A 14128-nucleotide genomic window follows, 5' to 3' on the forward strand; every position below is an offset into this window, starting at 1 on the left:
TCTCAAATCAAAAGTCCTTTGATTCTTGAGATGGTGTGACAAGACAGTGGCGTGGGTCCCAAGGGCAAGATGGCTTTCCTTCAAGATCTCAGTTTATCTGGGGATAGTCAAGGACTTCCAAGCAAAGACACAGTGCCCTGGTAAGTGACATTTTTAAGATGAATGGGGAAAATGAGCATGGCAGTTCTTGGTCACACTCTCCAGAAGGAGGATGCAAAGTTGCTAGTGAGAGTTCCTTGGAACTCGCAACAGAAAAGCATCTGCATGGTTAGAGTTGGAGGGGCGGCTGGACAGAAAGGGACAAACATTCCAGAGCATCTTCAATGCACCCGGCACTCTACTGACTGCACTCGGCCATGCCAAGCACCCTATAAAACAAATGAAGTTTCTCTCTTTTCCCAGTTGAGGAAATTGAGCCTCGGGGAAGTTAAATGAACTGCCCAAGGTCATAGACAAATCGATTTGAACTCCTGATTTTCTAAATCTTCTTTCCTACAAGCTTTATCACTAAAGACAAACATAAAAATACAGTGGGGCCCTACAAGTAATGCCACAGCAAACTGGCACTTAGCTCTGGAATTGTAGAATGAGAATGAGCCCTTGAAGAGTGCCCTGAGAGAGTGAAAATAAATGCTGTCTGCACCTTCTTGGTGCAATGGCCTGTGAGTAGGGCCTGCAAGGCACAATTCTGTTTGGACGTGTTACCAGTTTCCACACAGGAAGTGAGATCCGAGAGCTGACTGCAGTGCTCTTTGGACGTGTTACCAGTTTCCACACAGGAAGTGAGATCTGAGAGCCAACTGCAGTGCTCCAGCATGGCTGCAAGTCTTGGGTGGGGCCAGGAGCTCCATCAAGGACCCCGACTGCCCCCACTAGTGTTTTCCCTGGTGACACGGAAAATCCACTTTCAAGGATTGGAAAAAAATGCAAGGGCCTGAAGGACCATGGCCAGCATATTCACAGGAAATGTAGTTGGATGCCAAGAAGATGTCTCATGGCCAAATTTTTATTAATGATAAAGATAAACATAAGTGATTATGCTGTCGACTACTGGGAAAACTCTAGAGATGATTATTAAGTCTGTGGTTTGTGAACACTGGCTAAGGAAAGAAAGGGCCATAAGAGAAGGGTGGGATCACTGAGAAGGTCCCATCAAACCTGCCGTCCTATTCTGCTTTGGAATAGTGGTCAGCAATGCAAGGATTCAGGAGATTGCAGAATGCTTGGGTTCCAAGTGGCCAGATGGGTTATGGGCCAGAAACTGGCTTCTGGCCCACTGTAGACAGCCCCAGTTGTTCTTGGCAGCACCCACATTTCAAGTGTTCATATTTAGGAAATATTCTCAGTTACTGGCTCTCTAGAAGAATAGCACAGAGGAGCTGTGAGAGCCTAGGCCCCGGGGTTGGTGGGGTGGGATGGAGGCAGCTAACATGCTCTCAACATTCGGCCTTTGCACACTTAATAAAGGGGCAGAGACGGGAGAACAAGGTACTCAGTGGTTAGAGCCATAGTAAAGAAAGCTGTACTGTCTAGTTTTTATCTCAACTCCTCTACTTGCTAACTTCTAGGGCAAGTTAAACCCCTTCCTCATGTCTCAGTTATCTCATCTATGAAATGGAGAGGCCAATATTAACCTCAAAGGATGCCGTTACTGGTAAATGAACCACACATGGAAAGGCTTGGCCCACATCCCGGCACACAGGTGCTCCACAAATGTTAGTTCTTATTACTATTAGGGATGACAGATTGTCGCTTGGGGGAATGGTTAGCTAAATATATCCCGGAATGGAAGGGCTACAGCTTGGTCCAGTGAGTTCTTCATCAAAAGTGTTGATGTAGACTGTCACTAAAGAGAAATGTGGAAATATGAGGGTGTTCTCCCTGGCGGTGCTTCTGACGGAAGACGGGAAAGTTGTTCCTCCTCTGACACCAACCAGTTCTGACACCTTGTGAGCGTCCTCCAGTGTGCTGCAGTTTTGATGCTACACAGAGTTAGCAAGAGACTCCACAGGTGGCCGGGGCTCTCACACAAGATTGCCCTTCACAGTGCATAGGAGGAGAAGACCTGTTTTGAGGATACATGTTTAGTGAGCCTCTAATTTTATTCCATGTGTGTCACATCAGGAGTGCGGGTCGAGTGGAATGATGGGGATCACGAGGAACCAAAGTCCCTGTAACCCCCTATGACTGCAGCTTGGGAGAAGGAACAAGCCTGGGGATATATCGCACACTTGATTCACATCCAGTCTGGAGTTTGCTGCTTCCACATACCTCCCCTCCCATCTCCCAAGCCCCCTTTAGGGAAGCTGGCTGACGACAGTGTATTGTACATCAGCAGGGAGGAGCTGGGTCACCCAGGAAGACCCTGAATTTTGCATTGATCTGACATCCAAGTGTTTGTAGGTCGGGAGATAACCCATCCACTGACCTTTCTGTAACATCATGAACTGAGACACAGAGGCAATCCAGAGACCTAAAAGCTCCTGTCTGTGTCTCAGTGGCAATCTGAAGTACTCTGTAGAGGACAGCTTTATATTTCCATGGGCATGGAGGGAAGAGACATCATCCTTATCTCTAGATGCACTAACCCAACCCCTAAAGCTGTCTGTGCTCAGGACTTACTATACTTTTGAAAAATATTGAAGCTCCAAGGAGTGTTGGTGTGTATTGGTCATAGTTATTAGTAGTTGCCATTTTACAAATTAAAACAAAGAACTATAAAATATTTCATTTCAATTTCTTTATTTTAAAGTAATAGTAAATCTATGCATGTTACAAAAACATTTTATGAAAAATAATTTCATCCTACAAAATTTTATCCAGAGAAATCCCATTGTTTTACATTTTAAAAGATTTATTTTTATTTTTAATTGTGTGTGTGTGTCTAAGTGTGGACATGTGCACATGGATGCAGGTGCCCCTGGAACCTAGAGGTGTTAGATCCCCCCAGAGCTGGAGTTGTGTGTTACCTGACGTGGGCACTGGGAACCAAATCCTGGTCCTCTACAAGGGCAACACACACCCTTAACCACTGAGTCATCTCTCACGCCTCTGTTGTATATTTTTTGAAGATATCTTTAATGTCTAGTTAACCAAGCAGCTGGGCTCCAATCAATGTTATATATTTGATTGACTATGGTGGGTATATCTCACTTTCTTGATCTGGAACTTCTGACCACATGTTTTTAGGAGAACAAGTAAGAAAAGATGTAATTTCTGTCTCAGTGTCCTTACCGAAGGGTAGTGGCCTCCTGTGTCTCCAGTTTAAGGGCAGCTACCCTTCATTCTAGGGAGGATCCGTGCCTCTGACCTGCATTTGCCACTTCTCCTTCATCTGCTTGTGAAGGGACCTCAGCTGGTAAGGAACTGGACGACCTCACTTGTTCAAACAGCATCTCCCCAAATATTTCATGGAATTCAAATTCCTCCAAAAACAAGAGGAAATAAAAGGGTACTAGACAGTTTAACCAACCACCTGTTATATCAGTGGTAACTTTGCAACCGGATGACCTAAGGGGGTTAACAGCAGGAGAACTTGGGCTGAAACTTGTTGGTTTAGAGGGAAACAGAGATTATTTCAGCAGATCACAAAAATGAAGGTTTCTAGGTTACAGGATTTGAAATGTACACCCTTCAGGTTCCTTCTCACCCTTAATAATGGTGGTGATAGAATGGGGGACAGAGCAAGAAGACAGACAGCCCCCTGAAGGCAAGCATGTATCAAATTCATCTCTTTCCCCTCCCTGCCTTCCAACTTTACAGAGAGCAGAGGAAGCTTTTCCCTTGGGAACCTTCAAAAACGCAAGAGACCCACTTTCTTTGAGTCACGGCCTTGGCTAGATAGCCGAAGCCATCTGAGGCCTGGCACTACTAGGGTGTCTCCCAAGGATTCTTTCCACTTCAAATCAGCAGCTCAGGGCCCTATTGTCTCTGGTCTCTATGAGGTGTCTGATTGAGGGGAAAGGCCAGCTGAGGAATAGACCGGCACACCTCTGCAGGTGTGAGTCGCGGCCTGTGAGGATCAAGGCAAAGGTACAGAAAGCACCTGATGCTCATCAGCAGTGACTGATCCGGGATGGGTGAGGGAGGGCTCTCTGTCTATAGGCAGCCATTGTTGACAAGATCATCTTTGCTGTGCATCTGACTCCGCCACACTCAAATGCCCATTGTTTCATACGCAGGCTGGCCACGCAGTTCCGCAAACATGGATGGGTGTGAATTTGATGGGAGCAGGCCATCTGGCTGACAGGAGGGCAGCAGTTTTTCAAGAGAAAATGAAGGTCATCATGACTAATGCATCAGTCAGGGGAGGCTAGGCATCCCTACATACTGATTCTTCTGGAAGGATGTGTCAGTTTTCTCCTGCTGGAAACCTGCAGAAAGTAACCCCTTAAAGTCAGACTCCTTGCTGGGACATTTGCTTTCTCTTTTTAAATTGAATTTGAAGTGGGGGGCAATGGTTATAGATTCACATGTAGTTGTAAAAAACAACACAGAGAGATACCTGCTACCGTTCATGACTTTCCCTCAGTGGTAGCATCTTGTAAACTATACCACAGTTGAGCAGAATGTGGGCTTTCCTGAAGACTCCTGAGACTGTGCTGACCCCCAGACAGAGATGCTCTGGGGAACAATGAGCGGCTTGTCCTCAAAAGGAAGGACCACAGGTAAGAAACTGGAGGGTAACAGCAGATGTCAGGGCAACCTGGGCAGAATTATCAGATCGGTGGCAAGGATATAATGGTGCTGTTCACCTGCCCACCAAGCACCATGTGGGGAGAGCATTGAGAAGAGCAGCAGAGGAACATGCTACCTCAGGTCTCACTTCCTGCTCTTGTAAAGCTGATGGTACCAATCGGGGGCCCCCTTCTAGCCCTAATCACCTCGTATTAGTATCGTTAACATTTAATGTGTTAAATGTCCAACATCTATGTTTATAGGGGACATGTTGAAATCACCTGCAATATGAACTGCAAATTCTCATCCTAGTAAATGCCATTCTTCCATCCGGGGAGGCTAACACTGTCTTCCCAGCCTGTCTCTAACAGGAGAAACAGCCCCTCATAGCCCGCCCTCATCTCCCTGAGGGTGGCCCCCTTTCAGCATTCTCCAAAATAACAGCTCTGTATTGCTTTTCAGATTAAAATCAACAAAACAGTATATGATCTTCCTATTATTAAAAAAGGAAATAACAAAAATGAACAGGGATAAGGAAGAAAATTAAAATTAACCACCATGTCACAGTTAATATTTTGATGTGTTTATTTCCTCAAAGACTTTTGTTATTGTGTGAATATTCTTGGACTCTGTATCAGGAGGTTCTGCCCCATTGCATTCAATCAACTGCAGATTGAAAGTATTTGGGAAAAATTGCATCTGTAGTAAGCATAGATGGACCCTTCCTCATCATTATTCCCTAAACAATAGAAAATGAAAACCATTTACAGCATTGACATTGTAGTGGGTGTTATTAGTCACCTGGAGATGTTGTGAGGCACATAGGAAGGTGTGCAGAGCTCTCTCTCTCTCTCTCTCTCTCTCTCTCTCTCTCTCTCTCTCTCTCTCTCTCTCACACACACACACACACACACACACACACACACTGCATCACTTTATATTAAGGGATTTTTGGCATCTGAGGGAGTCTCGAAACTAGTTCCTGTGGATATTGAAGGACAATAGCAATTTTAAATTTTCAGAATAATGTGTGACTTAATGTCCTTAACAAAAAGCAATACACTAAGTTGCCCTATAAATGAGAGCTCTTGTTTTTGTGACAATTGAAAGAAGCTGAATTTGGCCAAGGAGAATATCTTGGGAGCGATAGGCAGGCATTTGAGCTAAGAGAGAGAACATAGGAACAGAGGTGACAATATTCATCATCTGGGGCGTATAAACTGACGTAGTAGTTAACAGACATGAACCAATTGAGGACAGGAGCAAGGAGCTGTAACTGGCTAGCTCTTTGTCATCCAAAGGCACTGGAAAGCTATTAAACATTCTTGAGTAGGAAATGACTTCCCAAAGATGTTGAACAAACAAAAGAAGAGGAAGAGTGATGAGCAACCCTGCCTGTGACCCCTGCTGTCCGCGGTGACTCCCGAGCTATGGTGCAGAGTAGACTGGTCTACCTCTGAGCTGCCAAGATGGATAGGGACCTGTTGAGCTTCACCATGGCAATAATGAGGAGGCCACCAGTCAGCAGGAAGGTGGGCCAGAAGAAGGAGAAGAGGAGGACTTGAGGCCCATAGAGGCGCCGATACACAACGGTGGTCTCATTGACTTGGGGTGCAGAGAAGCAGTAGAAAGTCTGGTGCTCATGGAAATTGCCTCTGACCTTCTCCACGTCAGCCAGGGCCATCTGGTAGTTGTCCAGGTTGCCAGGGATATAGGAGCACTGTGGAGGAGAAGCAAGTGTGCTTAGGCTTTCAAATGCTCACTTCAAAGAGGCTCAGAGGTATGAAAAAACACGCAAACAAACAAAACGGTGGCTTGGGAGTCAGCCTCTGGAGAGCATGGTTGGTATCTGTGTATGGACGGTGGGCTAGGAGCCACTCAACTGATGCTGTACACCTGGATGCAGGGCTCAACTGGAATCTATTTGCTGTGAAATCTTAGGCAAATTGCTCACCCTCTCTGACCCTTTATGGCTTCATTACTGAGATGGGTTAATAGTGTCACAGTGATGGGCCAGAGAATCATGGCTCACACAAGTCCATGGACAAGGGGTTTCTATATGCAAACTCATGCAGGTAACACGGAGGGGTGAAGCTAGGCAGGCAGTGTCAAGTCAGAAGAGAGTCAGCTACATCCCGAAGGGGGGTCGTCACTCCCATGGACAGGAGACACCACATCATCCACCAACACCTCCAGAGAAGCCAGAAAACCCGATTTTACTGCAAACTCCCAGGACTTCAAAATCCTGGCTAAAATCCAAATAGAAGACTCTTTGAAGTCTAATCCTGTGTGAACCAAAGAAAATACATTGGCAAGTGGGTCTGTGACAGAATCCAAAGGAAAAAGAGAAAGTGCAGAGAAGAGCTCCGGGCAGGCAGAGCGCGGCATACATTTAAACTCTGGCACTGATAGTTGCTATTAGGAACCTTCTGGCCTGTTGAGATGATGAGACCCAGCTGCAAAGCTCTGCAGAAACACCCCAGAGTGGAGACCTGGCTTTTATCTTCCTGTGCCAGAAGGACTGGGTGCCGCCCGTATGAACCTCAAGAGATACTTTGCAAGGATGGGCCTCTCTATAGACCTGCAGGAGAATACCTCTGGGGTGCCCTTCAGCATAAGCTCCTATCCTGTGGGGCACAGGCACAGGGGAAGTAGAGACAGACAGACACTCAAGGACCGTATTCTAGTGAAGTAGTCATGTCCAAGATCAAATATGTAAGCCTGAGGCCCAAGGGGCAAGTGGTGAACTAGTGTCTTCTCCAGGACTCAGTTACCTCCCAAGCTGCATACTCCATGGGCACCCAGTCCAGGAGCACAGAGATGCTTCATCGTGGTGCTAATATCAGGGAAACAGGGGAGCTGCAGGCAGGTGCAAGCTCACCCCAGTGAGCCAGGGAGAGCTGAAGCTCCCGGGGGATCTGGTCCTCAGAAGTGTTGGGCACTGCAGGGTGTTTAGTAACAGGACTGTCCCTGGGAAACCTTGACCATTGAGCACAGGTTTCTCTGTAGAGCCAGACAGGCCCTGTGTGACCTTGGCATCTGGCACAACCTCTTAAACCTTGTAAAGTCATTTGTGGTGGTGCCTGCCCAGAACCTCCTTGGAGATTAAACTAGGAAACTTATGTAAAGCACTTAGCGAGAGCCCAGATCTTGTAAGTTCAAAAAGTGGAAGAATTATTAATAATAATATTGTTGCTTTACCTATGAAATTGGAGTAACTGCTGCTTTCCCACTTGAAGCATGAGCTCTGATGTAGGGGTCTACACCCATTCCAGGGCACTGCTGTGTCTTTTGCCTGCTTGCAGTTCCTCTAGATTCTACATTCTTGATCTGTTTGTCAAGACCCTTGCCAGGAGTTTCCTCTCCAGGCTGAGGCAAGGCGTGGGACCTTTTACCTGCCCTGGTACAACCACCTCTGAGTTACTTGCATGAGCTGAAATGAAGCAGCCCCTGCCTCTAATCTGAGGCTTCAATCTTGTTAGGATAGGCTGCCAAGAGCTCCTTCCCCTTAGACTGAGGTCCATGGGGGGAGACAGAGAAGGCTGTGGAGGAGGAATGAGAGCCTGGCGTGTCTAGAGGCATGCTACCAACCCGGAACATCAGCCAGGCACACATCAGCCAGAGAATGAAATGTCTTTGGCTGTCCCAGAATGCCAGACTGCCCTTCACTCTCTGTTCGTGGTTTGTGGGTGCTGTGGTTTAACAGCCCCCTTTCCCCCTCACTGGAAAAGAAGTAATATACACTGTTCACAACCCAAGCAAGGTTTAAAGTAGCTTCTGGCTTCTCTGGGCTGGCAGCCTCAGGATTAAAAGACAGCCTTAACCCAGTGTGCCAGGAGAATGGCACCATTTCTCATCTTTGAAAATGTTTTTCTCACTTCTGGGATAAATTACAGTTGCTGGATGCCAAAGAAGAAGCATGAACCATTGGTAGGAACTAACCCTGATAGGCCTCAATGTTCTTGTTCCACACAGTCTTGCTAACAATGGCCACAAGTCTGACTTCTGTGCACTGCCACACCTCACTTCCACACTACCACCACCCCAAACATCACCCCAGGCACCTTGCCCCTCCCATCCCATCAGCCTCAAGTCTAACTGTCAGTATCATGCTTGAGACAGGGCCACACACCCGTCCTGGGGACTGCTGTGGCCCAGCTTCCATCTGGTAGCTAACCCTGCACAGCTGCTGGCTATGTCTTCTCAACATCACTTGAATGGTGACCCTGAGCCTCCAGTAGCTCATAGCAATAATATCCAAACTTAGACTCATCTGGGGATCTCCACCAACTGGTCTGTACTCAGGGACTCTGCCTCAGTTGGTCTGGTGTAGTACTCTGATTTTGTTAAGTCTAGGCAGTTCTCATACGTAGCCAGAGTTGAGATGCCCCAATTTGTATGCCAATATTAATTCCATAGTTATATAGGAGAGGTTCTCAGGAAACAGACCCTGATACCCTTCAGCCGCTTCTGACCCCACTCTATCAGGTGGCATTTCTGGAATCCGTCTTCCTATATACGCTCTCTCCTCTTGAGACCCATGAGCCTGACTTGGGAAGGCGCAGTGATTGTTGAGTGGGTGGGGGAAGTGAAGGAAGGGAAGGGAGGGCAGGAAACCAGCTCGTTCAGTAGGGAGGGCTTTGATGGTGATTGGCAGGAGGGGGTGTGAACACTCTTACATGTTTGGTATGGAGGTTGCTGTAGCTCCAGCTTCCAGGTGGCCCACGGATTCACCCATCTCCATTCTTGGACTCGGTTGTGGAATAAGTAACTACTAATGACAGCTTCTCTTCTCTGAGGGCCCACCATTTGCCAACATGGGACTTTGCACATTTGGACACGGCACTGGACTTGAGTATAGCACTTCTGGGTATGGCACTAGCACCCATTTACAAGAGTGAAAACTGAGACTCCCAGGGCCTGAGTGGCCTTCCCCCAGTTGCACAGCCAATGAGGGGTAACTTTAAACCACTCACGTCTGTCTGATTCCAACACTGAAGGTCTGAGGCTGACTCCACCTCATTCCAGCCATAAGATCCCATTCAGGTTGTTTAATGTATCTTGGCTTTAGTGACATGGGCAGCCTGGGACAAGCTCACAGCCCCCATTCATTACCTGCTGGTTTTGGTCCCGAGTGTCCTCTGTGTGATACAGCATGGCCCATCTGCCCACAGCTGATACATTGACCCAAAGGCATGGGTACTGGGGCACCTTCTTGCCTTCCAACTCATCATGGTCCTTGATGTTGGTTTCAATCAGATGACAGGTAGATTCCTGGGTCCACACACTGGGGAGACAACACACACACAAACATGCACACCTCAGAACAAGGGTGACACACACCAACTTAGAATCTCTGTTCACTGAGAGTCTTTGGAGAGGCCCAGGGCTGGCACCTCCATCCGGCTGTGAGCATGGAACAATCTCAGACTGGCTGGCTCTTGGATATTTTCTAAATAATGGTTCTCTGATCTTGCTATCCACCTCACACCTGAAAACTTTTTAAAAGGCTGAGTCCCACTCTAAGAGAAAGTGGGACAGAATTTCTCAGGAGCTTGGGCCCAGTCTCTGATTTTCTTTAAAATGCTCATCACAGGATTGTGACGAGCAGCCAAGCCTGAGACCTTCTTATCCATACCATCCCCAAGTCACAGGTGTAGATGAAAACCTCAGATGGGACAGGTTAATTTTTGGGGGAGAGGGACACATATCACCTGAGACAAGGGATAAATCGCTTCAGAATCTCTGCTGTTTCCCCTGATAAATGAGGAACTCTACGAGGGTCTTGGTGTGGTCAAGGTTGGGGGTGGCAGCATAGAGTGGAGAGGCACACGACTGCTCAGCAGCACCTCATGTGGGTGACACTCTGGCCCGGCATGACTGTGGCATTGTAAAGCATGGATGCGGAGCAGGCCCATGAGAGGCCAACTTCTAAGCAAATGGACTGTGACTTCGCTCCCTGTATCCTGTGGGAGAACCTTTGTCAGACAGAGGAGGGTTGTCAGGAGCCAGAATCTGCCCAGAGGCCTCCCTCAGCAAAGGGTGGGCCGAGAGAGCACTGTGAGTCTGTTCCCAAGACAACAGCCATCAGGAACCCCATGACTCTTCTTTAAAAGCTGGAAGGATGACATGCTGGGGAGACAGGGATGAGGGTGTGGAGCACTCTGCAAGATTTCTGCCTAGAGTCTGGGGGAACAGATGTCAGCTCAGTACAGAGATTCCCCACTTATTGGAAAAACCCAGACAGAGAGAGGCGTGCTCCCCAAAGAGAGAACTCCCGTCTCAGAGTCATTAATGCAGACTGCTGCCAGTCTGTCATTCCAGTTCTCCCCCGAAGATCACACTCTCACTGAAGAGCTGTTTTTTTTTTAAGACAAAGGGGATCTGCACCTGTCATCACCAGGTCCCAGACCAGCAGGACTCTCAACAGTCTTCTTCTCTAGCACTGGAACCCCTAAGCTTAAGGATGAGGGATGCCGGGTCTGTCCAGCCTGCTGTGAGGGGTCAAGGGCAGGGCAGGTAGAAGCCTGGGGTTCCTAGGCCAGTGGGGATCCAGGCAGTGGGGAGGTCCATACCTTTTCTGGTAGAGGGGCAGCACAGTGGTACCCAGGATGTAGTAGGTGATGGCCGCACACACTACCATTGTCACTCCCAGGCAGAGGGCTCGTGTCTCTCCACGTTTCTGGGCCATCACCAGCTTCTTCCCCATGGCCACCGGGGACAGCAGTCATTTCTAGTACCATGGAGGCAAAGAGAAATGAGACCCACCCCGTTGATAATCCATAGAAAAGAGGTGTGGTGAGAGAGGATGTGATCAGATACTAATATCGCTCTTATTATGCATGCAGCTTTGCAACTTCCACAGGGCTGTGACCTCACAGGGGCCCCACCCTGGCCCCAGGCCTTCTGGTAACAGCCTATGATTAGTTTTTCAATACCCAGAATCCATTATCAGCAATTATCTCTCTGAGAAGCTGGCACACTTGCCAGGAATTCCCCTGTGGCGTGCCAGCTTCCTCCAGGGAGCCTTCCTAGACTGCTGGGCATTCCCAAGACTAGTGACAGTAGGAGCCTGGTGAAGGCTAGAGCATGGAAGCTCAGAAGGGCAGGAAAGGGAAACATCTGCTCCAGAGCGGTCCAGCTCCTGCGACATGTCCCAGGCCCACCTGCCTGCAGTGTCCTGATGGCTCACCAGCCCCATGGAGTAAGTTCTAAAAGAAACAGCAACTCCTGTGCTCAGTCATGGACTCTGTTTAAATGGAAGACAGAGGTGGGAATCTGGGATGGAGGAGGCTTAAGGAGGCTCTCCCGCAGGAAGAAGGATGTGAACCTTTGCTATCCCCTGTGGCCTAGACAGGAAGAAATGGGTTATTGTGATAAAAGAAGAGATTTCGGTTAGACCGTAGGGGGACTATCCTGGTTGTGAGAGGTTAAGTGTCTCAAGACTCCTTCGATGGAACTTTCTGTGTAGAAAAGTCGCCCTAGGTCTGGGCTGGATTTAGGAAAGTTGGAAAAGGGTTAAGAGTCTTGTGTGGTTTGACCAATGGGGTGACAACCTCTTCCTTAGAAGGACTGGGAATAGAAGGTGCAGGGATTTGGGGAGTGTAGAGAAGAGAGGGACTGAGGTCATCAGACAGGAGATCAAGTCCTGGCTTTACTGCTTAGCAACCATGTGACTAAAAAAAAGCCAAGAAAAATAGTACCCACCTCAGGGAGCTACATATACCGTCAAGCATCACAAATTTGCTACAATGGAAGCCCTTCATAAACAGTAGCTATCATTAACTGGAGAGTCGAAAAAGCGTGGAGCACTCTGCCAGGCCTATCTATTGTTGTCCCTCTACTGACGACAAGTGACAAGACTGGTCCCGATCTCCAGGCTGGCCACTGAAGTGACTCCCAGACCTGGGTCAACATGCCAGGCTCTCTGGTGCCATAACTCTGATGGGCAGCAGGGGAGGCAGAGTTCCTGCCACCCTGTCTGTGCCACTGTAGGCTGCTGTCTCCTGCTGTCTCCCACTGTCACCCTGCAGCCTCGGCCTCCCAGAAGCCCTTCCCAAGCTCTCTGGGATGCAGTACTCACAGTTCCCCAGGTCTCCGCCGGCAGATGGTTTCTCTCTATCCGGCCCCCACCCCCATGCCATGTCGTCAGGCTTTAGCAGGAAGTTTGGTCTCCCAGTTGGTCTCCAGGGAAGCAGTCTTCAGTCCCATCTGGGTCGAGTCTCCATGCCCAAACATGGTCAAGTCTGAGCACACAGCTTGCCTCGGGACAAAAACTCCACAAGCAGGTACCTAGCCCTGAAGCCCTGTTGGGGATTCTGCTCCTGCATTTCCCAGAGTCTCCTGGGAAACAGATGTCAAACAGCAAAACCCATTGCCCCCCTCACAAGACCATCCTTATATATACGGGAATGTTTCTTCTACACTCCATCTCTCGGGCTGGCAGAGAAGCTAGGAATAGGAAATGATTTTCCTTGTGTGGTACAGGGGAGGGGGGTATAGGGGTTGGGCTTGTCACTAACCCTGGTCCATCCAACCCAGGGTAGCCAAAGCCTCCCGCCTTTGTCACTGACGTCCTGTGTGACTCTGAACAAGTCATGGCACCTCTCAGGCCTCTGTTTTCTCACTTCTATCATTAGCATTCTGAAAACTTAACTTCGTTCAGTATTGTGGTGAAGTTAGAGATGGTGGAGTCCAGAGAAGGAAGGATACATTTTAAAGACCGCTGGTACTGAGGTTGGAAGTAGTGGGTCCCCCAGTTGCTTCCAGCAGATCATCCAGGCCCAGGGACAGTGCCCTGTTGGGGACCTCCCACAGACTGACTTTGTCTCAGGCAGATCGTTGTTGCAACCAATAAGACAACTGAATATTGGTACTGGGGGCAAACCTGCCTCTGCACTCCAGGTTCTCATGAATTAAAGAGAAGAGTTTAGAGTTTAAAGTTGAGGGTGGCGCACACCTTTAATCCCAGCACTCAGGAGGCAGAGGCAGGTGGATCTCTGTGAGTTCAAGGCCAGCCTGGTCTACAGAGCGAGTTCCAGAATAGCCAAGACTACACAAAGAAACCCTGCCTCAAAATTTTTTTTAAAAAAAAGGAGAGCTGAAAAAGGAAGAAAAAAAGACACACACACACACACACACACACACACACACACACACACACACACACCATGGTACCCTGATAGGCATCCGCATGAGACTGAGGCCTACAGATTTGATGCCCAGACCAGAGTTTCTCTACTTGATGGGCAGAGCCAATTAGAAGCTAGCCCCTCACAGTGACAAATCCCAGCCATCCCTGCCCAACAAGCGGATGCTCCAACACCTCATGTCATACCCCTGAAATGTTCCCAGACACCTGAAGTTATAGAGGTCACCTCTAGTGTCCCCTAATCCCAGAGCACTATTTGCAGTTTAGATATTCCTGCCCAGTGAGTGCTCCCGAACCTCT

The 14128-nt window shown here is 48.4% G+C and overlaps 2 protein-coding genes across 3 annotated transcripts in view; one reads left to right on the plus strand and one right to left on the minus strand.

Annotated features, from left to right (window-relative positions):
* The window catches only part of Kcnip1 (potassium voltage-gated channel interacting protein 1), a 387948-nt gene that overhangs the window by 23031 nt on the left and 350789 nt on the right, over positions 1–14128 (plus strand). The window lies entirely within an intron of this gene.
* Kcnmb1 (potassium calcium-activated channel subfamily M regulatory beta subunit 1) lies at positions 5245–12955 on the minus strand. 2 transcript variants are annotated; one of them, XM_006978886.4, is made up of 4 exons: positions 12761–12955; positions 11253–11410; positions 9793–9964; positions 5245–6397 (listed from the first exon to the last, which is right to left on the minus strand). In XM_006978886.4, exons 2-4 carry the CDS (start codon positions 11384–11386, stop codon positions 6128–6130), a joined length of 576 nt encoding a protein of 191 aa, XP_006978948.2. In that variant the 5' UTR covers positions 11387–11410; positions 12761–12955; the 3' UTR covers positions 5245–6127. The 2 variants fall into 2 exon arrangements, with proteins under 2 accessions (XP_006978948.2, XP_076434158.1); XM_076578043.1 differs by lacking the exon at positions 12761–12955 and adding an exon at positions 12385–12676.

This window comes from Peromyscus maniculatus, chromosome 8, assembly GCF_049852395.1.
Source record: "Peromyscus maniculatus bairdii isolate BWxNUB_F1_BW_parent chromosome 8, HU_Pman_BW_mat_3.1, whole genome shotgun sequence".
In the NCBI taxonomy this organism is placed as follows: domain Eukaryota; kingdom Metazoa; phylum Chordata; class Mammalia; order Rodentia; family Cricetidae; genus Peromyscus; species Peromyscus maniculatus.

Excerpts from the sequence above, each read along its gene's own strand:
- Kcnmb1 (XM_006978886.4), bottom strand. The coding sequence starts at position 11,386 with ATGGGGAAGAAGCTGGTGATGGCCCAGAAACGTGGAGAGACACGAGCC. Across the intron at positions 9,965-11,252 it reads CTGCCCCTCTACCAGAAAAG|TGTGTGGACCCAGGAATCTA; the intron begins GTATGGACCTCC and ends TTGTCTCCCCAG. Across the intron at positions 6,398-9,792 it reads CTCGGGACCAAAACCAGCAG|TGCTCCTATATCCCTGGCAA; the intron begins GTAATGAATGGG and ends TCTCCTCCACAG.